General features: G+C 34.7%; 1 protein-coding gene across 10 annotated transcripts in view; it reads right to left on the bottom strand.

Annotated features, from left to right (window-relative positions):
• Positions 1-27,617, bottom strand: part of PPP1R9A (protein phosphatase 1 regulatory subunit 9A) — a 295,263-nt gene that overhangs the window by 120,133 nt on the left and 147,513 nt on the right. For all 10 annotated transcript variants that reach the window (XM_028162275.2, XM_028162277.2, XM_007195740.3 and 7 more), the window contains exons 3-4: positions 21,355-21,487; positions 14,799-14,919 (exon numbers count right to left, since the gene is read on the bottom strand). In XM_028162275.2, coding sequence (XP_028018076.2) covers positions 14,799-14,919; positions 21,355-21,487 — 254 coding nt within the window. The remainder of the gene's footprint in view (positions 1-14,798; positions 14,920-21,354; positions 21,488-27,617) is intronic.

Below are 27,617 nucleotides of genomic sequence, written 5' to 3'. Positions count from 1 at the left end.
TAATAAAAAAATAATAATAATAATAAAATAATAATAATAATAATAAAATCTGAACTTCCTAAAATTCTGATACAAATACTGATCAGATAAATTAAGTACCCCTACATAAAGTTTAAAAAGCATAAAAAATATAAAATTGTGTTCAATTAAACTGAATCATAATACTAACAAACTTTTATATCAATGGTAATTATGTTTTGTAGAGTGTCAGCTTAAAACATGATTTCCAAGATTCTTAGTTATTTCCAAAACCTTGGTCATAAAGCTTTTAATATATACAACTCTCCTTATGTTAAAATGTTACAAAGTTACTATAACTTTGCATCATATTAATGAACGTGTTTATCCTTGCACTTTAAGAATATGTAAAAACAGTACACGTGGCTGTAGAAAATTGTATTTGTTAGTCTGCTAAATTGCTTGTGTATGATAGGTGATTATTATCAACTTTCTATCTATGAGTGAAGGTTGTTTCTAGAAGGTGGTTAGATAGACTATGAGCTAAATTTAAAATGAGTAATTAAGACTATGCTAACAGCAATAGCGATAGAAAAAAAAACATGAGTAGGTAAGGTAAACAGAATGAATTTCTGTTTTTCAAGAAAATGAGTAGCAGTTTAGCCCAAAAGTATCAGCCTGTTTTAAAATATGAAAGAACATAATGAAGATCAAAACTTGAGTGTGTGGAGCAAGTTGAGGAAGGTTTAAAGAAGTGATTTTCATTTGCCTTGGTTTACAGCATGTGGGGCCAGAAAGATGCTATAAAATGTGCTGCATTTTGACAAAACTTACTCAGTTTTGAAGGACTTATTCAAAATATAATTTAGAAGAAAAGAGTGTAGTTCTTCTACTACCAGAGTTACACAGAACGAGTCAATTCCTTTCTCCATGATAGCCCTTCATATATTTGAGAACTGCTATTATGTTCCTCCATTAGGGGTAAAGGAAGAGAAGGACAGTGAAGAGAGAGACTGAAATCATGAGACAGTTAAGAAGCCATTTGCCATTTGTACAGTTTGAAATGATAACAGCACAAAATTATGAATGAGAGCTCCTTTTACTTCACATTCTCATCAGCGTTCATGTTGATAGCGTTTTAGATTTTGGCCATTCTAATAGGTATCTAGTGGTATTTATCATGGTTTTAATTTGCAGTAACTCATAGATTGGAAGAAGAATTCTAAATATCATATATCTTATATGGGGCTGGTATCTAGAATATTATAAAGAATAGTTACAACCCAATAATAAAAAGACAAACAACCCAACTTAAAAATAAGTCAGGGCTTCCCTGGTGGCGCAGTGGTTGAGAGTCTGCCTGCTAATGCAGGGGACACGGGTTCGAGCCCTGGTCTGGGAAGATCCCACATGCCACGGAGCAGCTGGGCCCGTGAGCCACAATTGCTGAGCCTGCGCGTCTGGAGCCTGTGCCCCGCGACGGGAGGGGCCGCGATAGAGAAAGGCCCGCGCACCGCGATGAAGAGCGGTCCCCGCACCGCGATGAAGAGTGGCCCCCGCTTGCCGCAACTGGAGAAAGCCCTCGCACGAACCGAAGACCCAACACAGCCAAAAATAAATAATAAATAAATAAATAAGAAAATCCTTTAAAAAAAAAAAATAAGTCAAAGAAAAATATTCAAAACCATATGATCTCACTTATATGTGGAATCTAAAAAACAAAACAAACAAACAAAACAAGAAAACCCACCAGCTCACAGATACAGAGAACAGATCGGTGGTTGCCAGAGAGGAGTAGGGGATGGGTGATGGGCAGACTGGGTGATGGGGGTTAAACGATACAAACTTCCAGCTATAAAATAAATACGTCATGGGGATGTAATGTACAGGATTGTGACTATAGTTAATAATATTGTAGTGCCTATTTGAAAGTTGCCAAGAGAGTAGATCTTAAAAGTCCTCATCACAAGAAAAAAAAGAAAGAAAATTTTGTAACTACATCTGGTGATGGAATGTTAACTAGACTTATTGTGGTGATCATTTCACAGTGTATACAAATATCAAATCATTATGTTGTACACCTGAAACTAATATAATGTTATATGTCAATTATACCTCAATTTCAAAAAGTGAGCAAAGGATCTGAATAGGCATTTCTCCAAAGAAGTTTCACAAAAGGCAAATAAGCATATGAAGAAGGTGCTCAACATCATTAGCCATCAGGGGAATATAAATCAAAGCTAAAGTAAGACCCCTCTTCACACCTACTAAGATGGTTATGATCAAAAGACAGGTAGTACCTGAAACTAACACAAAATTGTTAATCAACTATACTCCAGTATAAAATAATATTTTTTAAAAAAGACAGATCGTAACTTTAAATGGAGCATAACCTATAAAAATATTGATTCACTATGTTGTACACCTGAAACTACTATAATATTGTAAATCAACTATATTTCAATTAAAAAAAAAAGACAGATTACAAATTTTCATGAGATGTGGAGAAACTGTAACCCACATAAATTACTGGTAGCAATATAACATGATGCAGTTGCTTTGGAAAACCATCCAGCAGTTCTCCAAAAGGTTAAACACAGCGTTACCATATGACTCAGAAATTCCACTCCTAACTACATACTCAAGAGAAATGAAATCATGGCCACACAAAATTTGTACATGAATGTTCAAAGCAACATTATTCAAGATAGCCAAAAAGTAAAAACAATCCAAATATCCATCAACTGGTGCCAGAATAAACAAAATGTGGCATACGCATTCAATGGAATATTATTTGGCAATAAAATGAAATGAAATTTGATAGGTGCTACAACATGAATGAACCTTGAAAATATTATACTAGTGAAAAAAGTCATCACAAAAGATCACATGTTATATGATTACATTTATATTAAATGTCCAGAAGAAGCAACTCTCTACAGACAGAAAGTAGATTAGTGCCTAGGAGGGAGGAGGGGAGAGATATATTTTTCAAATTTGCACAAAAGTACAATATGAGCTAGCAGTGGCCACACCATGCTGGATAGGATAGTCCAGGGCACTAGTTCCCAAACTGCCTAACTGCAATGGAATAATGGAGCAATTTTGAAAATTAAAGATTCCTCAAGTTGCACCTCCTCCAAAATTCTCATTCAGAAGGTACGGAGTAAAGCACAGGATAGACATTTGTTTTTCAATTTTGTCTATTATGAATAAAGTTGCCATTCACATATAAGTCTTTATGTAGACATACATTTTCATTTCTCGGAAAATACCAACAAGTAGAATTGCTGGCTTGAAAGGTTAAGTATACGTTAAACTTTAAAAGAACTGCCGAACTGTTTTCCTAAGTGGCTGTAAAATTTTATGTTCCCACAAGCTATGTAGGAGTGTTCCATTTCTCCACATCCTTGCTAACATTTTATATTGTCAGCATTCTTATCTTTAGCCATTCTAGTAGATGTGGTATCTCACTGAAGTTTTAATCTGTATTCTCTAATGACTAATGATGTTGACCATTTTTTCATATGCTATTGACCATTCATATATTTTTCTCTTCAAAATAACCGTTCAAATCTTTCATCTGTATTTTTTAAATTGAGTTGTGGTTCTTTTTGTTATCGAGTTGTTAAGTGTTCTTCATACTCTTGACACAAGTCCTCACATGAATGTTTAACAAATATTTTCTTCTTGTCTACATAGCTTCCCTTTATCATTTCATAACTGTGCCTCTCAAAGAAGAAAAGTTTTGATTTTAATAACATTCAGTTTATCAGTTTTTTCTTTGATGGTCCATGCTTTGAGTCCTGTCTCAAAAATCTTTACTTAATGGTAGGACACAAAGATTTTCACCTACGTATTCTCTTAGAGATTTCATGGTTTGAACTCTTATGTCTAGACCTATGATTAATTTTGAGTTAATTTGTATATGGGGTGAGGTAAGGTTTGTGGTTCAGTTTTTTTGTTTTTCCATATGGATATCTAATTCTTTTTTTAATTTTTATTTTATATTGGAGTATAGCTGATTAACAATGTTGTGTTAGTTTCAGGTGTACAGTGAAGTGATTCAGTTATACACTGAATCTGTATCTATTCTTTTTCAAATTCTTTTCCCATTTAGGTTATTACAGAATATTGGATATCTAATTCTTATAGGACTATTTGTTGATTGTACATTTTACCACTGAATTATCATGGCACTTTTATTGAAAGTCACCTGACTATATCTGTCTCAATCCTTTCCTTACTTTCTATTCTACTTCACTGATCTCTGTTTCTATTTTTATACCAATATCACATGGCCTTGGTTACAGAAGTTTTGTAGTAAGTCTTGAGAAAGGTAAGGTTAGTCCTCTAACTTTATTCTTTTTCAGAATTGTTATTCTAGGTCCTTCGCATTTCCATATGCATTTTGGAACCAGCTAGTCAATTTCTACCAAAAAAAAAAAAAAAGTCTCCTGAGATTTTTATTGTATTTCTTTGAACCTACAGATAAATATGGGGACATCTGACTTCTTAACAATGTTAAGCCTTCTATTCTATAAACACTGTTAAGTCTCCATTTATGTATCTAACCAAATATCACATTACCATCAATCCCTAATATCATCTCAACACTTTTCATTTTTATCCAACAACATCCTCACATAACTAAAAGCTCTAAGATAAGCCATACCCTGAAAAGACTGTTCACATTTGTGCTTTTGTACCTTTTACAAAATATTTGCCAAAAATCCCTTCTCTACCCTCTCAAAAGCCTTCTCCTAAAGGTCCAGCTCTTCTCTTTGAGGAATTATCTGCTTATCCAAGCCTAATGATTTTTTTCATTCTTGAACCTCCTCTAGATCTTATATTTTATACCTCCACCTAATGTTGCATGCTACCAGATATTGTTTGATACTCCTTTTTAAATTTTTTTGGATTTTTAAATTGAACTCTAGTTGATTTACAATTTTGTGTTAGTTCCAGGTGTATAGCCAAGTGATTCAGTTATATATGTAGATAGATGGATAGATAGATAGATAGATAGATAGATAGATAGATAGATAGATAGATAAATAGATAGATTTAACAATGAATCCAGGGATACACCATACACATAACATGATGACAAACAATTAAACACAAATGCATGTGCTACAGTCTATTACATTCAAGAGTACAGAGGCCAAGAATTCAGCTGGGATCAACTAATGGCAGTTAAATGGTTTCATTGAGGAACTGGACACTAAGCGTAGCCTTGAAGTAGAAGGTAATAAAATGTTGAGAAAAATATGATTCTGGGTAGGGTGAAGAGGATGAAAGGAAATGTGGCAGTAAGAAAAAAACCTGAACCTTGGAACGCTCAGATCTAAATTTCAATCCCAAAGCTTTCACTTACTGATAATCAAAAAGAAGTCCCAACTGCTGTTTCCTCATCTCTATGTTGTTAATATTGTTAAATTTGTGTGATGTAGAGAAACACAGAAGGGAATTACTGAAAGATAGAAAAAGAAAAGAAGGAGAAAGTAGATGGCAGACTGGGAGTGAAAGTTTCTGCAAAGGAGCCTTGGAAAGAGAGAAAGAAATCTGAGGTAAAGTAAACCCAGACCTAGCCTCCTATCTTGCAAGCATAGTGAACGTTAAGAATGAATAAGGGAGATGGATGGCTTGAGCTATAGCGTCCCAGACCTTGGTAGTAAACAACTCCAAATTTACCAAACCAGAAAAGCAATGAGTATTTGAAGAAAAGATGATGGATTGGGGAAAAAAATGCCACTTAAAATGCACACCATTACCAATAAGGTAGAACAAACTTACAACCATTTTCCTGATACTGGATGGGGGTTAGAAAGGGATATCCTATTTAAATGTATGTAGCATGCAAAATATTAAACGTAAATTAATGATACTATACCTATTACAGCAAAATTTTAAAATGTGTAATTGATAGTCTCTTTCTTTACAATGCATTTTGATTGTTTTATTTCAGCAAAAGTTTATTTATATGCTTTCACTCCTTTACCTCACACCACAGTTTTCTTAATCCTGTTTTCTATAAAACCTTAAGTTTCTTCAACTATGAATTCCTGAAACAATTAATCCTTAGTTTAGATAGAAAAGGTCTACTATAACTACCATGTATGCTGGTTGTAAAGATCAGCAAAAACCGTATGTAAAAGGATTAGTGCAGTAACTGACATATCATACAGCCTTAACATACTGCAGTTTTAGTAGTTATTATTTTGACTCAGATGTGCAAGGAGGCTGGGGAAGGAAACTAACAGAGACAATAATGTACTTTTCCTGAGTAAAGTAGAGAGGATGTACTTAAGAAATAGCACTGGTATCCAATGTCAACAAGATCCTGGGTTATGACTGGCAAAAAATGGGAGAGCAACTATATGCTGTTATTCAGAAGGGCTGCACAAACAAAGTGACAGTCGCAGAAGAATAATCTTGGGACCAGGATAAGGATAAACTGGGAAAGATCAGCTGAAAGAAGCTGACACAAGGAATAAGAGAAAGACCTGGCCCAGAGATGTGGCCCAGAGAATGAACACAAAAGAAGAATCTGAGGGACATTCCAAGGAAAAACAATATACAATACAATAAAATATTAATGGGTAAAATGAATGAAAGAATAAAAGATGACTAGAAAGTTTACATCTAAAGTGATGAAAAACAACACAGAAAACACAGGTTGTTCATATCAAGGGAAAGAAAAAAGAATAAGGAAAAGAGGAATTAAATTTCTTTTATGATGAATTTGAGATAAAAATAACATATACGTGAAATAAATGAATAGGTCTACGTGCACTGAGACTGGGATACAAAGGGAGTAATTTATATAGTCATTTATAAAAATCAGTTCATTGCCTGAATACAAAAATGAGGTCAAGAAGCTCAGCTTGGAAGAGAAGCATTCTTACAATGCAGGGTGAAAAACAGGAGGATCTATATAGAAGGAGAACCTGGAAAGCCTCTCTTTCTCTCTCTCACAAACACACACACACACACACACACACAGACACACACACACACACATACACCAACAAAAACAAAGAAACAAAAAAATCAAGGAAAGGGACATGGATCTCATTAGAAATAAATGACTATAATGACACTGAGAAGTTTAAGATGAGGTCTAAGAAAAGGTTACTTGGATGTCTCAAAAAGTAGGTAAATAATTTTTAAAGCAATAAATTTGACAGAACATTAAGGCTCGAAACTAAATACAGAATTTTACTGTGTTAAGTTTAAAGTTGCACTTTAAATCTGTTTATTGGACTTGATCATTTTTGTTATAAGAGTGGGGGAGTAGAGGAGAAAGTTCCTTACAGTTAAGAAGTAAAGCCAGTTGGTATGGATCACTTATTTGTAAAGATTAGCACTAAAAGAACAAATGATAACACAGTTGTAAAAAAGGCAACAGGAAAAAAGCACACTGAAAATAATTTATAAAAAAAGAAAGAAACACAAGCATCCAGTAAACATCTTAAAAGATGCAAAAACAAGAAATTATCAAATTATTCAAGATTTTATAACACAATATTCAATCTTAATCTTAAGGGTGCAGTAGATTACTCTTCAACACACTCCTGGGGAATACAAATTGAACAACCTTTCTGAAGGGCAGTTTAGCAATGTGTTTCTAAAGCATTTAAAATGTAATGCACTTTGACATAGTAATTCCGCTCCAAGGAAGTACTTTCAAAGAAATAATCAGAGATATTCACAATGATTTTTATATAAAAATGCTAACCTGATCAATACCTTGAAACAACATACTAGTATAACAATATGAACAATAAATGGTTCATATATATAATACTACAGCATAATATATCCTTAGATATATTCTATTGTTAGAAAAGTATTTAGTAATGTTATATAGTATAACATATTATTTGAGCATAGGCTCTGGAATAAGATATCCTAAGTTCATAGCCAGGCTCTGCCACTTATTTGCTGTGACTATATAAGAGGAGCCATTGTTCCTTATATCTAAAACAGAAATAACAATAATTTTATATATTTAATCAGGGTTATTAGAGGGATTAAATAAGATACAAAATATAATATAAAATATTATCTTGATGAATAAAATGTACAAAAACCCATAAAGCTATATATTCACTGATTTTAATCTCGTTAAGTAAGTAAACAAAGGCATATGCACAGAAAAAACTCTGGAAGAAAATTCACCAGCAGGATTTTAAGAGTGGTCAACTCTACATGGTGGGATTACATGAGATTTTTATTTTCTTCTTTACAGTCTTCTACATTTTCCAAATTTTCAACCATGAACATGTATTACATTTATAACTCTAAAATGTTCTCTAAAATTAGCACATGCTTATTTGACAACTGATGATGGCATTTTACAGTGACTGTGGAAATAGTCTAAAAAGTTTTCCTCTAGACTGAAGCATTATAGTCCCTTGTTCTTTATTAAAGATGCATATGTGAATAACCATAAAATAACTAGACTAAAGGTTCTGGACTCAAAGATCTATAATCTCTAACCCAAAGCCAAAAAGACATTTTCTCAAAAAGGTAACAGATGGGAGAACTCATACAAATGGTTTTGAGCTTCTGTTTTTCAATAGAAATTTTACAATGTTTATCATATACAATTAACTTAAGCAGAAAATAAACTATTGATATTTATATTATAGCACTTCCTAATTTTCTTAATTCATCTGTGTCAATGTCCTTATGTTCATGCACATCCATGAGTCTAAAATTAGAAAAAAAATCTGGAAAAAGTTCTAAATGGAAAAAAAAACACCTGTCAACCTAGAATCCTATACACAGAGAAAATATATTTTAAAAACTCAAAGGTGAAACAAAGACTTGTTCAGATAAACAAAGCTGAAAGAATTCATCACGAGCAGACCTGGTGATATAAAGGACGTCCCTTAGGGAGAAGAAAAGTGATGCTAGGTGGAAATATGGATTCCACAAAGGAATGAAGAACACTGGTACTGGGCTTCCCTGGTGGCGCAGTGGCTAAGAATCTGCCTGCCAATGCAGGGGACACAGCTTCGAGTCCTGGTACTGGAAGATCCCACACGCTGCGGAGCAACTATGCCCATGCGCCACAACTAATGAGCCTGCGCTCTAGAGCCCGCAAGCCACAACTACTGAGCCTGCATGCCACAACTACTGAAGCCTGCATGCCTAGAGCCCGTGCTCTGCAACAAGAGAAGCCACCGCAATGAGAAGCCTGCACACCACCATGAAGAGTAGCCCCCGCTCTCCTCATCACCTCAACTAGAGAAAGCCTGCACGCAGCAACAAAGAACCAATGCAGCCAAAAAAAAAAAAAAGAACACTGGTACTGGTCACTGAGAAGACAGAAGACAGTCGAGCTTTAAAGCATTCCATGCAACAGGAAGAGTGGCAACAGACGTTTGACTGAATTTGCTCTCTGCATTCAGAGCCCAGTGTAAGAAAGGAGCATCCCACAACTAAATTGCAGGTTTCTGATCCTACATAATTCTTCCTGCCTGCCTTAATACAGCAAGCATTAAGGGGATGAAGAGAGCTCAATATTATTTGATTATTATTTTCATTAAAAGGGTATTAATTTTTAAAACTTTTTTTCTCATTTCGAAGTGATAAATTCATTACAGAAAGGATTTGAAAATCTGATACAAAATTAAAACAAGGAAATAAAAGCCACCTTTAAATTAGAAAAGAGGGAGGCAGGGAGGGAGGGAGGGAAGTTCTACAGAGTTTGTTATTTTATTTGAAGGGCATTTCAATTTACTTTTTAGAGGTAAGTTGTGTGGTGATTAATGTGGAGACAAACTCAAGAAACTGTAAAAATGAGCATAAGAAGGATGAGACGTAGAAACAATTGGACAGGGATGACAGGAATAAATAATATCGGTTACAAAAAAGGGCACCTGTTCAGGGTTACTGCTACCATGGACTGACCCTACAAACCACAAGGTCATGAACCAGCAGGCTACTTACTACATAAGTGGTTATTACGGTAGGGAAAATTTTTTTGGCATCTGATACCCACTTTGCTTGAATCTCTTACCCTGAGACAAGGTAACTTTTAGATGCAACCTCACTAGTAGTAGTTGATAATACCTCTCAAATCTTGGTTCATAATCAGAAGCACAGAAAAGACAAGGGATGAGTCCTGGTGGTAAAAATTAAATGGACGGCTCTCTGCATTAGACCACCCCAGAGTAGAAAGAATACAGATAAAAGACTTCCCAAAATTTTTCCAGAATAGCAGAGGAAATAGCCTGTTTTTCCCTGGTAACACTGTCTACTGGAATGGAATTTACAGGAAGGTAGCTGGCTAGTTTGTAAAAGGCATCTAGTCCTGGCCATTTCTTCAACGTTTCCATGCGCTCATAAACACACGTGTGCGATACGACTGCTCTTCCACCTCAGTCCGATGTTTCTGAAATCCCTCAATTCTGAATCTAAAAACCAGAATCAGTGGGGTTAAGGCTAGTAAAAATATCTAAGTTGGAGTACTCTGGAGTTTGTTTAATGTTATTGGGTAGTTATTTATTGACATGATGTATCTGGGATGGGGAAACAAAAACAAAAATCCTACCTCACGGGGCTTATGTCAGCAAAGCAACCAAGGATGAATGAAAAGGAAACAAGCTGGAGCAACATTAACACTGGACAACAGAGAGTTTTCCCCAAAATGCTAGACAGCAAAGTGTTAAATACGTATGAAAATACATATCATAGCAGTAATATCCCAAAACTCTCTAAGGGGTGAAGACGCTTAATTAGAAGAGTGACAAAAGAGTGTGTGTGCAGAGAGGAAACCACTGACTAAGGAATTAGGATATATGGACACAATGAAAACAGAAGTTCCCATTCAGGGCTGTCCCAGGCTTGAGGATACCTCATGGGGACACACAGGTCCTGCAAGGAGGGGGAGTTTGCTGCAGGGTAAGCAGAAGAACAGGACTCTTCATCTGTTTTATATGTTAGTGTTACCAGAAAGATTGTCCAAAATGATTAAAATCGTTTAAACCAACACGTGAATGAGGATAAACTACATTGCACCTTAAGTTCAAATTTGATTAGCTTTTCCAAAAAACTGAAAAATAAACAGGACAGTGTTCTAAAATGACAGTGTTCTCAAGCAAAAGCTTGAGAAAAAAACATAAGGACCCAGAAACAAAGCAGATTTTAAATGCATTTTCAATTTGCCTCTTTAGCCCAGCATTATTAATATCTTTTGTCAGTTACCATCCACATGATTTATTCTACTATCAGCATTTTCAATTGTGCTATTATAAAATTCATTTTGCTTTATAGATTCATTAAAGAGGACTGGAGAAATAATTAGTGTGTTAAAGTGTTCTGTGTACATTCATAAAATTATGGCAGCAAAAACTAATGGTTAATATATTTAGTATTATTTTAATAAAAATTTAGAACTAACACAGAAAGTGTAAATGGCTATCATGCCACTCAGCTAAATTACAAGATAAACTATAAGAGGCAAAGTAGCCAAAAAAAAAAGGAGGAGAAGAAAAGAGCAGAAAACGAAAAATGTTAGGTCCCAGTACTAAATGTCTTGAAAGAGATTAAAGCACAGGTATTCTCTCATTCAACAAATATTTACTGAGCACCCCCTACGTTTCAGGTGTCATATGAAAAGATACAGACAGATGTGAAGAGACATTTAGAATGTTAAGACATCATATCAAATAATAAGGAAGACTCAAAACTTTTTAACTATACTAGATGACTCCGGAGATAAATATCCATGGCAAATTTTTAGAAGTACTCAAAATGTGATGAGTTTATGAGACATTTGGAAGGGGTAAAAGCAACACAACAAAAATGGCTTCTTGTATTGTGGGTGGGACGGGCAGAGGAGGGAGAAAAGAATTTCTCTATATACCTGTTTATTTGACATACCTTGAAGGAAGTTTGCCCAAATCTGAGATTAAATTGAAATCATCTTCTTAAGTAAAGAAGAGTTATTAAGAAGCTAGAAGCAAGCTAGAAAGCTATAATACAGACTCAATCTTCTAAAGTTAAAAGGAACATCTAACCCAGAACTTTAATTCTGTCTACAACTAAGGTCTGAAGAGTAACTTTCCCAAGGACACATGGTGATAATTTTATTAATTTTAGTTGCAGTTTAAAATATATAAAATATTACATATTCCCTATACAAAATTAAATATTCCATATTAGATGAAATTTGAAAAAAAACACACAGACTAGAGTCATTCAACACTTTGGTGTATATTAAATTCAGGTTTTCTGAGAGAGAGAAAGAGAAAAAAGAGAGACAGACAGAGATGGGGGCGAGGTGGGGGGAGTGATGAAAAGAATAGAAAACATATCCAGACAAGAATGGCATTATACTAATCATACTGTTTTGTAAATCCTTAATACAATATCTTTCTATATCAGTAAGTATACATAACAAAACTTTAAAAAATTATTGACTGCAGGCAGCAACCAAATGTTCCTTTTGTAGCTTTTTAATACTGATACCTTTTAAATAGCAAACACTAAAATACTGTGCAAATGAGCATACCCATAATGCTCGTAATAATAGTGTAATAATTTATTGAGTTGGCCCAAAAGTTCATTCAGGTTTTTCCATAATATCTTACGGAAAACCCAAATGAACTTTTGGCCAACCCAATAAAAGATGTGAACACTGCCATAGGTGCAATAATGTGACCACTTATTTTCAAATACACACACAAACACACAGTCAATTTTCATATAAAATGAAAGGTATGGAAAAGATCTCTCAAGTCCCTCTGACCACCAAAATCTTATGATTCTGTACCTATTTCATACATCTTTCTATAGTTTTTCATAAGACTTCCCATAATAACTATTTTTAATAAATTTCAAGCTTATGCCTACTTCAGTCAAGAACAGCTTCATACACAAACAGCACTGTGGAAGGTTTTTTATTTAGATATGCTTATTTAACGCATACAACAATCCTGCAATGTAGAAACCTGAAAATTAAGTAATTTGTTCAATATCCCTTAGCTGGTAAGTAGAGGGTATGAAATTAAGACTCTTGGTCACATGATCCCAAAGATTCTGCTCATTTCATTACATCAAGTTGTCTTTTTTAATATATTCAGAGGCATTTATTAAGCATCTATTATAAGAACAGCAGGATTACTGTACTAGGTAAACATTCATTTAGAAGGATTGAGGAAATGCACACTGGGACTGATAAAGCAAAGTTCTCATATCAGTGTAAATGTTATAACTACACAGGAGAACAAATCAGTAAATAGGTTAATAGAAAACAAACCTAATTTAAAAAATGAGTGATAGAACAGCAAATAGTTCTGAGTTTAGAACAACGGGAATTGACTAACTGATGAATACAAAATTCTCTACTTTTTTGTTTTTTAATCAATTTGTAGTTTGGTTTGGCTTTGTGGCTCATTTACTTAAGAGAGGTGATTTATAATAATTTAATATGTTTGAATATTAACAGTAAGAATTATTTCCTATCACTTTAGAATGACTTAAGTTTTTCATAAAGCATGAAGAGAAAAGATACAGATTTTACAAACAAATTTTAGCTCACTTGGAAGAAAGGTTCTAAATTAATAATAGGAAATATTTACTACTACCATTATATAATTCATTGAAGGGGCAAAGAGGTTATTTCCTTAACTACTTTGAAAAGGAGGAAGACTTAATAAGTTACTTTTAAACACAAAATATTAATATCCCACTTTCTTTGTTTTAAGTGTGATAAACATTCAGTCAGCTGAACATTCAGTCAGCTGAACATTCACTCAAAACATTCATTTCAGACCCTCTCTGTTCAAGTGTTATGGGAATACAAATAAGGCTACTGGCTAAGATGTGGTCCCTAACCGCATAGAAAGAGATGGTACTGAAGGTGTGGCTTTCTATTTAAATAAATCAATTTAGTTCCTCTTGGGAAACATCTGTGTATATAAATATGTTTTTAAAATTATGAAACAAATAATACTACTATTGGTCTCATTGGAGATTCACAAATGATTTTCAACATGGTTTATTATTTCTGGATAAGCTGGTTGAGTGATACATACTTAAACCTTGAAAAAAATCAAAGCCAGTTATTCAATGTTCCTAAAAAAAATAAGATGACATTTCTTTGAATTTGGCACTCATATTTTTGAGTCTACTTTTATTTCTATTTCTGTTTCAGCCCCAATTTGATGCATCAGGAGCCTAGGGTCAGGATTAATCAAATCTTTAAAGATAGTTGTACCTTGAGATGATGAAAGCTAAGACATAAAACAATGACCATCTGATGCTCTGGTGTGCATTCAAATTACCCAAGGTGGATGTTTAACCCTCTCCTACAGATTTTATTTCCAGATTTAGGTGGCACTCAAGAACGTGTGTTTTTAGACAGAACACATTTTGAGAGACACTGATCTCCAGAATTACCATCATTGCAGAATTAGTTCCTATTTTCCCTCCTACCTCTGTCATTTTCAGAAGTGCCAGAACTATTATTATTTGTTTTGATATCTCTGAAGTGAAAACTATATGCTGATCTCCACAGTACATATTCTTAAATGATACACATCCATAATTCTGCTCACCTTCACTGGCTAGATAGATGAATGGATAGATACAAAGGTAGACAGATATAGATAACAGATCCATCCACCTATTTATCTAATATACATTAAAGAAATGTATTCTGCCTGCAAATCAGAAAGTAATTCAAGTGTTTTAACATTTTCCACATCTGAGACACACTCTGAAATTCTGTTCTAAAAAGTCAAAAGAAAGCTACCATTGAAAGAAATTCCCAGAAACATTTCCTAGATTTGAGTTATTAACAACAGTAGTTGGCTTACCTGCCATCTCGCTGAGCAGCACCACCTTCCGTCACTGTCTTGACAAATATTCCCAGCTTTTCAAGTCCAGCATCTGCTCCAACACCCATTCCAATAATACTTATACCAAGTCCATCCTCATCTATGAAAAGGGAAAAAAAAAATGAAACAACCTAAGTTTTACACTCATCCACAATTAGCTGCTGAGATCTATTTGCTGCTTTTAATTTTGTTCTTTGTGAACTATGTTGATATGCTTCCTTTGACAGAAATTTTATTCTATGCTGGGGAGCAAAGATGTCAAATTAGACCCCTCAAAAGGCTCATTAGTTTAGTCTCATTTTACTACTGCCGGTGGCTCTTCCATTGTGATCCCTCAAAAAGGTAATAATTTGGTTATTGAGCAATCAATCTGCCTGACTAAATAATATAATATTTTTAAGCACAGACCATATATACTCAAACATATATATATATTATTTAAATAAATGTGATCATAATATATCTGGAATTTCCCATTTATGCAGTCTTCTTTTCTTTTTTACTCGGTCCATATTCCCATTCATGTTAATAAGATGGTATGTGTCTCTCAGTACTTTCCTCTGTCCTACTATACAAGCATATAAACGTATCATCAGATACGATATATACATTATATGCATATAATTAAATATACATATTATATATGGCTTAATTTTCCTTCTTATTTTCTTTACACAAACAAGATCATATTATACCTACTTCTCTCTGTAGCTTACTTTTCTAATCCAATGATACCTCATGGATATCAACTTACATAGCCTTAAATCACTTATAATGCATAATATTTCATGGTGAGAAGCTGTCGTAACTTATCCAACCATTTCTCTACTAACAGGCATTCACTTTCGTTTCCATTTTATTGGACCTTTGAACAATACTGACAAACACGTTTTTTAATTCACTTACAAATCCATACTTCCAATTCTCCTCTCTGTGAACGCATATATTTTAACATTAATGAAATAAAAGATACACTATTTGCATTCCACATTTTTTGGTTAACATTCAAAGTTATTTTCTGATAGCCTCAAAGTCTTTATAATAATGGTGTTATTAGCTGCATAAAAAATAGATGGTATTAGCTAGTCAGCAGTGGTGGATTGTTAAGGGAAAACGGGCTCATGTACTCAATAGAATACTTGATGCTTTTAAAAGCCTTTTTAGCAATAACCTTTAATTTGCTAAGTATTCTCAACTAGTAATTTTTTGAGTAAGGTTCATCTCATTGATTATTAGTTACTGACAGCTTCTGCTTTAAGTATTTCTAAGTACAACTCATAATCCTACATCTTTATTCTACATATGTTTAAAAATATGCCATTTGGCAAAAGTGATGTGTTTGCTCAGCTGTGTGCTAAAGAAAGCTATGTAGAGTGCTCTCCCTGGAGGAAACGTTTGATGTGATCCCCAGCTGAAGGCATGTCTTCATTGATTCTAGGCACAGGTATCTACTATGAGAACTGCTGACTAAATGAGTGATCACTGGAGACTTTCCTTCCTTCCTTACATTTAGAATATTTGCACACGTCATTTCCCATATTTATTACATTCTAATCGTTTCCCCAGTATAGATATTCATGTTCATCAAGAGGCATTCTCCTGCTAAAAACTTTCCTACATTCATTACAGTTTTAGAGTTTCTCCCCAGAATGAGTTTTCTTACGCACATGAAGGTTAGATCTGTGCGAAGGCTCTTCCTCATTGGTTACATGTATAAAGTTTCTTCTCTCCCACATGAATTCTCTTATGTTTATAAAGGTTAGCTGTATTGCTGAATTATTGCACATATTCATAGGGTTTCTCTAGAGTGTGAATTTGTTCATGTTGATAAAGGGATGAATGATGACCAAAAGCCTTCCCAGTGTTTACATTCAAAGAAGTTTATTTTTCTTCCTCCAGTGTGTTTGCTCTTGTGTAGTTTAAGAGATGATCTCTGTAGACTTTTCCACATTGAAAAATGTCATAGGGTTTCTCTCCTGTATGAAATCTCTGATGTATATTAAGTATTAGCTGAATTCTTATTCATATTCATTGTATTTATAGGACTTTTTCTTCATTATGAATTATCACGTGTCAAGCCAATGTTGAGTTCCCATACTCAGTATATTGAAAGGGCTCCCCTCAAATGTTGATTCTCTGTACTATCATGCCATTAAATATAATAGTTAGTTCCTGCAAATAACCTGCATGAAAATTATATCTGAGTTTTTAAATCCATTTTCCCTGCCTGGACTCAGGCTTTAGTAAAATTATCTTCCTTCCTTCCATAGCTCCTCTTGATGCTCTAACTGGAAAATTACTCAGATTTGCAAAGCTGAAAACCCAACTGTGGGCAAAACTATTATATTAGCTTGAGCCATCCTCAATTCCATTGCAGACCATGTGAAAGACATGGTGATAACCGAAGGAAAATTAAAGAAAGAGTATGATCAACCCACAGAGACCAGGTGACTAATCTCATCTCTGTACAGCTTCTCTGAGATGTCAAGCATGGGTGAAGTCCAAGCCACAACTTCAAGGCCCTGATTCTTGTGGTTGCACCATCAAGAACCCAGTAGCCATCCTGTCTTCCTCTGTATATACTCTCCTAGGAACAGGCAGGGCACTAAGTATGCAAAGCAGCCAGGACAAGATGGAAAAGACTATAAGGCTGTGTTAGGAAGATGTTATCACCACCCTCTGGAGCTCAGAGCTTATTTTCTCTACCAGGAAAAAAAAAAATCTCATGTTAAGTTCAGCATTCCCCTCATTGCTAGTGAGATTTGAGCTTGTATTCATATGAACTTGGGCCATTCGATTTCCTCTGAAGTAAAGTGCCAATTTTTCTAATGAGTTTTGCCTGACTCTTTTTTCCTCATCATTTCTGAAGACTTTTAGAATATTATAGCTATTAACTCCATGTCATCTATAATGAATATTTCCCCCTTCAAATGTATCACTTATCTCTTGGCTTTGTTTGACAATATTGCCTTTAAGAGTTTAAAATTTTGGATGAGTGAATTGGTCCATCTTTTCTTTTATAATTTCTGATTTTCCATTTTGGTTAAGCCCCTCCTCCCACAAGCCCAGATGATAAATGTAGACATAAATTTTCATCAAATATCTTTGTCATTTTTAATATTTTATTATTTAATTCATGTAGAGTTATTTTTATATATGATATAATGAAAATGAAGTTTTCCAACTTAATACTCTTTCAGATAGATGCTTTATGCCAGAACAATTTGTAAAGCACCCTGTTACTTCTAAATTAGAGTATCTTATGTGTCATGTTATTAAATTCTCATGCACACTAACATCTTTCCCTGGACCTTGTACTTTGTTCCACTGATCAACTGCTATATGTATACAATTTGTTCTGATTATAGAGGCTTTACATTACATTCAGATATTTGGGAAGTTAAATCCTTTCACGTTCTTTTCCATACTTCCCTTAGGTCTGTATTTTTCCATATAAAATTTAGTATTGTATTATGCAATCCCCTCTAACAATGAAACTCTGATGGCAGTTCTACTTGAACCGCATTAAATTTATTTATTAATTTATAGGTATAGAAGACAGAATAGGAGAGACTTTCCTATACTGAGTCTTCTCATCCAAGAATACAGAATATCTATTTGCTCAGATCTTGTATCTTTAATAGCTATAATATAACTTTTACAGCTTTAATAGCTACAAAATGACAATGATATATCACCTCACACCTGTTACAATGACTATCATCAAAAAGGTAAGAGATAACAAGTGTTGGGAAGGATGGGGAGGAAAGAGAACTCTTGTGCACTCTTGGTGGGAATGTAAATTGCTGGAGACACTATGTAAAACAGTATGGAGATTCCTCAAAAAATTAAAAATAGCTACTTCATTTAGTTCTCTTCTAGTTTAATTTTTCTAGTTTAACTTTTACTATGAAATGTAGCATACAAACAAAAGAGTTTATAAAAACATTTACCTACAAAACATTGTGTAAAACAAAAATAAAGCAAACACTCATGTACTAACAAAGACAGAAAACATTACAAATACCCCAAAAGCCCACTATGTAAGCCTCCCTGAAATCATAACTCTTCCTTTGGTAACCATTATCCTAAACATGGTGCTAACCATTCCTTCCTTTTCTTAATACTACTTTTTAAAGCTACTTATTTGTATATTTCTAAGCAATATGCTGTTTAATTTTTCCTGGCTTTTAAATTTAAATAAATGGAATTGTACTGAATGGCTTCCTCTGTGATTTGCTTCCCAACCCCCTCAACTTCATGTTTGTAAGAATCATCACGCACTGCTACATGGAACTGTGGCTCCTTCGTTTTTACTGCTGAGTAATACTTTATGGAATAGATATGCTACAATTTATATACCTTTTCCTATCATTGATGATTACTCAGATTGCTCTCATTTTTGCTATTGTAAGCAATACAATGGCCCACAGCCAAATCCAGCTGTCTTTGTATGGGCCATAAGCTAAGAATGGTTTTTACATTTTTAAATGGATGAAAAGTGTAAGCTTCACTCTTACATTTTCTTCAACCTCAAATGAAAGTGTCTTTTATAGGAACAATTATTGGCCAATGATGTTTAGTGTAATAATTGGTATTCTTCATATATTTTTCGTCCAAGCAATTTTATGCTTAATACTTACATAGTTTTCAACTCTCTTTCCCTAACATTTGCTGTTTCGAACAAGCTGTTCTTTGTTTCTTTGCCTCCTTGCTAATTGAGAAGTATGAAGGAGATGTGTTCTTTAAGTCCTTACATATAAGCAAATTTCTTTCTTTCATCACAATAGGTAAATATTCTGGGATGGATATAGGGTTCTTGGATCATTATCCTTTTTCTTCTCAGTGGTGTGTGAAATCATACATATGCCTCCCCACTCCCAGTGTTACAAATAAGAAGTCTGATGCTAGTCTAATAACTTAAGTACCTTTGCTTCTTTGTTTGCTTTGATTTTGGCCTGGTATTTTGTAAGATTTTCACTTTATGTTTGAAGATTAGGATTTTCTCAGGCTATGCCTGAGTATGAGAATTTTTTTTTAAGTCCTCTCACTTACAACAAATTGGCTAGGACCTTTAAATTATGAGGTTCAGGTATTTTTTGAGCTCAGGAAAATTTCTTCTATTTTGTCTAATATGTCTCTTGTCCTGTACTGTCTTTTCCCCTTCTGTTACAACTTATATATTGGGTCTCCTTCATGATTTTTCTTGGATTTTTTGCTCTGTTTGAAAATTTGAAAATTACTTTGGGACATTTCTTATGCTTGACCTTCTAGATCACCAATGTGAGTCTCAACAATAACTATCCTTTTCTCTTCAATTCCTCTACTGAAATTTTTAATCTTAAAATAAATATTTTTGTTGTTGTTAATTTGCTTAAGAATGTCTTTTTTTTAATATATAAATTTATTTATTTTTGGCTGTGTTGGGTCTTCGCTGCTGCGTGCGGGCTTTTCTCTAGTTGCGGCGAGTGGGGGCCACTCTTTGTTGCGGTGTGCGGGCTTCTCATTGCGGTGGCTTCTCTTGTTGCGGAGCATGGGCTCTAGGCGCGTGGGCTTAAGTAGTTGTGGCACGCAGGCTCAGTAGTTGTGGCTCGCCGGCTCTAGAGCGCAGGCTCAGTAGTTGTGGCGCACGGGCTTAGTTGCTCCGCGGCATGTGGGATCTTCCCGGACCAGGGCTCGAACCCGTGTCCCCTGCGTTGGCAGGCGGATTCGCAACCACTGCACCACCAGGAAAGCCCTAAGAATGTCTGTTTAAAGCCACACTTGAACATCTTTATTTGGTTTCTTTGGGTTTTTTTTTTTTTGTTATTCAAGTTGTCATCTGTTTGTTCTGCTTTTTTCCAAAGCTCTCTGAGATGTTCTATTTTTCTGTTCATTAGGTCCTAGTTCAGTTCCCAGGTGATGATTTATGATGGTAAACACAGCAGACTCTGGTCCCGTAGGTCCCCAGTTACTGTAGCAGGCAGTCTGTGATTCCAGGGAGAAATCAGGAGCAAGCCCCTCTGCTCCTGTCCTCCCTGCTTTCCTTTAGCTTTCGCCCCTCAGAGATGAAGAGGATTCCACTGCCTTCATTCCAAAAATCCACTGTTTTCTAAAGGCCCAGCACTCCCCCTATCTACTACATTCAGAATCTAACCATGACCACTCTCCCTCCACCAAAAAACCCCAAAACAACCACCTGCCCCAAACTCTCACTTATGGCAGCTCTCTCTGGACTCCTCACCTGCACCAGCGCTTTGCAGGAGTACCAAGAAAACATCAGACCTCACTCACACCTCCCTACTCCTAGTCACCAACCCAGCCAACTAAAGTAGATGGGTTTCAGTGGGGTGGGTAAGGGAGGAGTCTTTCAATCCACCATCTATACAGAATTCATATAAACTATTTTTGAAATTTAATAAATAAAACCCTCCATGAGAAATAAAGCTTTATCCAATCCTTAGGGGGGAAAATGGCTATACTTAGGGAAAATAAAGTCATTTCTACATTATTAACATAGCAATATAATATTATTAACATTGTAGAGCTCACATACCTTTCTCTAGTTCCACTGGGAAAAGTTCCAGCTTTTCTACACGCTTTTCAAGTTCATACTCGGCTGAAGCAGCCACAGGGTCAACTTCATCATTTCTCCTGTCATAGTCTTCATTGGAGTATGTGCTGAAGACCTGTAGTAAGATATCAACAAAAAGATGAAAATCCAGAAAAGACAGTTTTCTTGATTTAAAAAAAATCTGCTACATATCCAAAACTACGTAAGTTAAAAATTTTGTACGAAGAATTTCTTCTGAACAACTGTTTTGTCATAAAATCAACTGAGATGTTAAGAAAAGGAAAACTGAATCAGAATAAAAATAACTTACTAATTTAAAAAAAGTACCACTTTTAATAATTTGAGAGACAACATTAGCCACATAATACATTATATGGTTAGCAACATTTATCACTTTTTATAGAATCAGAGTATACCATATTAGCTGCAATAAAATTAAGGTAAAGCATCTTGAGGCTACCGAAGCAAATACCCACACTGAACCCATTTCATGCTATGACCTATACAAGCCCTGATGTTGCAGTGTGCTGGTACTAGAATTATATTTCAAACACAGAATCATTGAAACTGACTTCTATTCTATTCTGTACTGGGCTGTGTTAAGCTCTCATTTGTCATCTCTCATTTTACTTCCATGTTGATATAAATTAAATCTTCACTGAACCTTTTAATGAAATGACTATCAAAATACTGCTCAAGAGCTGCAGAACAAACAGGATATTGGTAGCTCTTTCTTTCTGACCTAAATCATTCAAAAGACTACTAAATGTGGTCTTCAGATGTAGCTGTAAGAAAATTATCGTCCTTCTTTCTGCTGAAGTATTTGTTTTATTTGAAAAGTAACTGGAATTAGGTATACAATCCCTCACTTAATACACTGAAGAATATTTTTTTTTTACTGAAGAATATTTTTAAAAAAGAAATGTATAATTCATCAAGCCTAATTAATTTGCATGATAAAAACTGACATTTTCAATTAAATTCAACAATTATGAAGTATCTAGACTGTGCCTGACAAAACTTTGTCATGTCCTCCAAAATCTTAAAATCTAGGAGTGAGTAGTTTTTAAAAAAATATACATTAAAAAGTGAAAATAAAAACATCAATAGAAAGCAGGACAGAAGGTCAGAGATGAAAGAAATCAGGTCTATTGCCTATAAAGCTGGCCCTGCTAGTCCAGATGTGCTTTACATTCATATTATTGGAAAACTGGCAACTCTTACATGCTGTATATGGTGACCTATAAACCAGAAGTACATACTGCGTACAAAGAAACAGATGTAGTGTGGTTCCTAATTCTACATACTTCTCAAAATCGTGTCATTTACAGGTTTTGTACCAGAATGCATAACTGTTTCTCTTCCTGACTTTCAACATGTTTTCATAGCCTTGTACCATTCACTTGGTCTCTACCACATTTCTCCACCATAATAAACATTTCTGCATCAAAATGAACACTTCTAAACTATGGGGTTTGTACCTTTTAAATTAATCTTTTCATAAAACATGCTTCCTATGCCCCTTCCATAGAACCTTCCAATATTTTTCTTAAATTGTCAGGTTTATGACTTTCTCTTAGACAGCCTTTTTGATCTTTCACTTCCCTTATATGTTTTGGTAATCACTTATTTATTCATTCATCAAACATTTACAAAGAATCAACTCTATGCCAGACATTGTGCTAGACACTGAAGAAGGCACAGTTTCAAGTAGCTCACAGCTCAGTAGGGACATAGAAATCAAAATAAACAACTAAAATATATGTGATAACTGAGGTAACAAAGGAATATACCAAGTAATTTTTTTATTGTCATAAATTTCATGGAGGGGAAAATATTTGAGTTGAATCCTAAAGAATAAACAAGGATTCATATATTCAAATGTAGAAGAGGTGGAATGTATATTTCAAATATAAGACACTAGAAAAAAATCTATATCTGTATCTTTTGGAAAACATCGACAGTTGAGTAGACCACAGTGCAGCATGCCTAGGGGAACAAACTTTAACAACACACAAAAAAAGTTAGTTGGATCTGGAACGTACATGTCCTGGAAACTATTGGCAGAGATGACTGGAAATTATTCCATTGATGTTTGCCACTTGTCTACTTCTGCTAATAGGTTCAAGTATATGATTGCTAAACAAGGATTCAAAGGATATTCATACTGGAACGTAACTCAATTTTGCTACCAACTTAATGTGTGAATAAAAAAATGTGTGTATACATGTATATACATGTATATGTGTGTTCGTGTGTATACACACACCTGCTATCAAATGTCCTTCCCCAATCAGTCTGGTTTATAAAGTCCATTTGGGGATATCCAGAAATTAAATAAAACAAACAGAAAACTAACTATATGACTACATATTGGAAAACAGTACTTTAAATAATGTTTGAGGTGTGTAGCAATCAGATGACCATATCACCATTTAATTCTGTAGAGAAGAAATAATGTAATATACTTTTCATCTTCAGCTTGTTCATAGTCTGGTAAATTATGTGGGCACATAGGTAAAACCTATAAATACATGAAACAGAAAAGCCAGAATTCATTATTTGCAAATTAAGCTTTTGTTTACCTGGAGAATCCAAGAGGTTAAACAGAAAAACTGTTAGAACGAACAAGAGTTCAGTGAAAACAGAATTTCAAAACTACCAAAAAAGCCCATAATAGCTTTAGAAAATATAACAGAAAAGATCAGAAATTATAAAATACTCAAGAATTGCTGATTAAAAATGTGCAAGGATATCCTTTATCTATAAAATTTAGCCGAAAAATTCAAAAAGCCTTGAATAAGTGTAATGCCATACTATGTTATTGGATTAAAGTCCTTAATATTGTAAAAACCTCTATGATCCTAAATTACTGTAAATGTCTCTTTGCCCCAATTTAATTTATGAATTCAGGGCAATCAAAATTAAAATCCCACCAACATGTTTCATGGAAACTAACAAGCTGCTTGCAAACAAGGAATAAGGATGGAAATAGACTCTATCAGATACCAAAACATACAATAAAACTTCATTTATTAAGGCAGTGCAGTTTGCCCCGAGATAGATCTATTTTTGTACTCTATTCTGTTTCACTCCTCTACTTTTCTATTCAAATTAGTTTGGGTGGTCTATTCAATAAATAGTAGGGAAAGAATGAGATATCCATCTGAAAAAAGATTCCTATTTCATATGATTAACAAAAAGTAAAACTTACACTGGTTAAGAACAAAAATTATAAACTATTAAACTGCTAAAAGAAAATATGGGACAATGTTTAACAGGCTAGAGAGGACATTCCCAAAAAGCCGTAGATCCTAGAAATCCTAAAGAAAATGAATAAACTACTTGATTAAAAATTAATGCTAAAAACTTCTAGGTAACAAAATATACCATAATAAAATTACAAAACAAGTCAAATATTAGAAGAATATATTGCCAAATATCAAAATGAAATATGAATATTCATAATATAAAAAGGGTTTTATCAACTTAACTACATCTGTAAGTAGGGGAAAGGAAACTGAGAATTCAACAAAGACATATTAATGTTTAATAAATGATGTAAAGATGCTCAACTTCATTAAAAATTAAGCAAATTTAAGAAGGAAATACTATATATTCACCCATAGTACGATTTTTTTTAAAAATGACTGCAACATCCAGTGTTTATGAGGATATAGGAAAAAGAATACACTTGGAAAAGCAGGGAAAAGGTCGCAATTTGAGAATAGCTATCAAGATTTTAAATGTAAATGCCTTTGATCCAATAACGCTATGCCTAAGTATTTATAGAGATACTTGTAAGTGTGCACAGATACCTGTGCAAGGAAGTTCATTACAGAACTATTTGTAATAGCCTAAGATGGAAAATTACCTAAATGTTCAATGATAGAGAAAATGTCTTACTAAATTATAATATATACAAATATGTAATTTCATGCAATGATTTAAAAGATCTATCTCTGCTGACATGAAAGGCTCTGAAATACATATATTATTTAACCAAAAAAGCACATGGCAGATATACCTACATCTACTGATATATCCTTTTGTATCTATTTATCTATTTCTATATATACATATATAGGTATAAATATGTTCTCAATTGGTATGATCCTAACTTTAAATTAAAGACCTCCTAGATTCTCTAGCTATGTAGCTCTTGCCAAATTGTAAAACCACTCTAAGCCTCAGTTTCATTATTCACAAAATGGCTATTATAATAATAATACCTACCACATAAAGTTGCTGTAAGAATGAAATGAGATAGTCCAAATAATCATGCTGGGTTCAACGTCAGGGGAGGGAAAGCTTTCCCAGGGTAATATGAGAGATAACAATATTGCCCCAGATACCTACACTCACCTCATATTCTCATTTATAAATAAGTTTTGAATATTTCATCCACTATGACGCTTAATGCCCTTGGAACAAAAATCTGCAAGACTAATTTGGTACTATAATGTAGACTGGCCTGCCAAAATCCCTACCTGTGTCCAGAGCAATACACTGTCATTACACAACGGCTCATCATCTGCCAGGCTTTGTTTTGCCTTGACCAGGTAGAACCTCAGAGCTGAAAGGAAAATTGACCTAGGTAAAGACTCCCCCTTTCATCAATATGGTCATGACTCTTTCAGTATTCTTATAATAGTTCTATCATTTTTATTTATATTACCATAACTGCTCTACAAATATATATGAATAGCTAATTACACAAATAATAATCAGAGCTCCATCATGATATCACTGCAATGCAAAAACGCAAAAATTAAAGGCCAACAGCATCCTGGGTCCTAATATTCAACACCATTCAAGATATAAACATATATATTTAGTTCAGTCACCTTCACATTGTTCCTGCTTTATTTCACTGAGAAAAGCAAGCAAAAGGATGTTTAAGACTTCTTGTTTCAGAGCCAACGAGTGATAGTCTATTCCTTGATCAAAGGAACCAAAACAAGACCATATCCCTTGCTTTGCAGCAGAGGCAGGCTTTTAGGGATAACAAGTTTACAAATACAGTTAGCAATGACATTTCTGACCCAGCAACCCAAGGCTATGAAAAACGAATAAAGTTAAAATTAGCTTATAAGAGTTCAACTAGAATCATTCTTTTTCACATTTCTGGTAGTTTTGAGCTCCAACACTTTTTCAAAACAACAGCAACATTTTTTTCAACAATAAGGAAGAAAAACGCTTATTTCCTTTACTTCCTTATGACACGTTTTCTTTTTTTTTTTTAAATTAATTAATTAATTTATTCATTTTTGGCTGTGTTGGGTCTTCATTTCTTTACGAGGGCCCTCTCCAGCTGCGGCAAGCGGGGGCCACTCCTCATCGCGGTGCGCGGGCCTCTCACCATCGCGGCCTCTCTTGTTGCGGAGCGCAGGCTCGAGACGCGCAGGCTCGAGACGCGCAGGCTCAGCAATCGTGACTCACGGGCCCAGTCGCTCCGCGGCATGTGGGATCCTCCCAGACCAGGGCTCGAACCCGTGTGCCCTCCATCGGCAGGCAGACTCTCAACCACTGCGCCACCAGGGAAGCCCTGACACGTTTTCTTTAATCAATGCAGGTCAAAATGAATTCAGGATTTTCTGTAAATATTGACTGGAAGGAATCTCCCACAAGCTTCCACAAGGTCTCAGTTCCGCCTGTCGTCTGGGTTCTGCTGCACCTCCTGACGCGTCAAAGATAGAAAATGCTGCAGGTTCTTGCAAGCTGTGTTTCAGATGATGGCTTAGCACAGCATGCTCCTGGAGATTAGCCACGCGTTCACATGCTTCCACGAACAGGCCGCACTTACCACAAGCCTCCTTGGCAGAACTCTAACTCACCTTCACATGAGACTCTCAACTGAAACTAAGAGAAAACATGGAGAAGACAGTCCATATCCTAAAGTTTTACAAACAAATCTGGCGATAAACCATCCTCAGAAAGGAGGATCCTGACAGCCTTAGAACAATGTAAAAAACTTCAGTTTTCTTTTCTTCCCTCACTGGTTTATGATATAAGAATTATAGTTTCTTGATTGCCTACTGTGTGCCAGGGAGTATGTTAGGTTCTTGTTGCAAATTGACATAAGCCAAACTGAAGTTCACAATTATCAGGCATTTGGGGGTAAACGTTGGCAGTCTCCAACGATTCTAAATAAGTGAGAGCTTTCTGCTGCATATAAACACATTGATGAGCAGGAGGATGGAAAAAGAAGACCCACAGCTCTATCTTGCAAGCTCAGTAAAGTC

This window comes from Balaenoptera acutorostrata, chromosome 7, assembly GCF_949987535.1.
Source record: "Balaenoptera acutorostrata chromosome 7, mBalAcu1.1, whole genome shotgun sequence".
Classification (NCBI taxonomy): domain Eukaryota; kingdom Metazoa; phylum Chordata; class Mammalia; order Artiodactyla; family Balaenopteridae; genus Balaenoptera; species Balaenoptera acutorostrata.
This window is presented reverse-complemented; position numbering and strand designations above follow the sequence as displayed.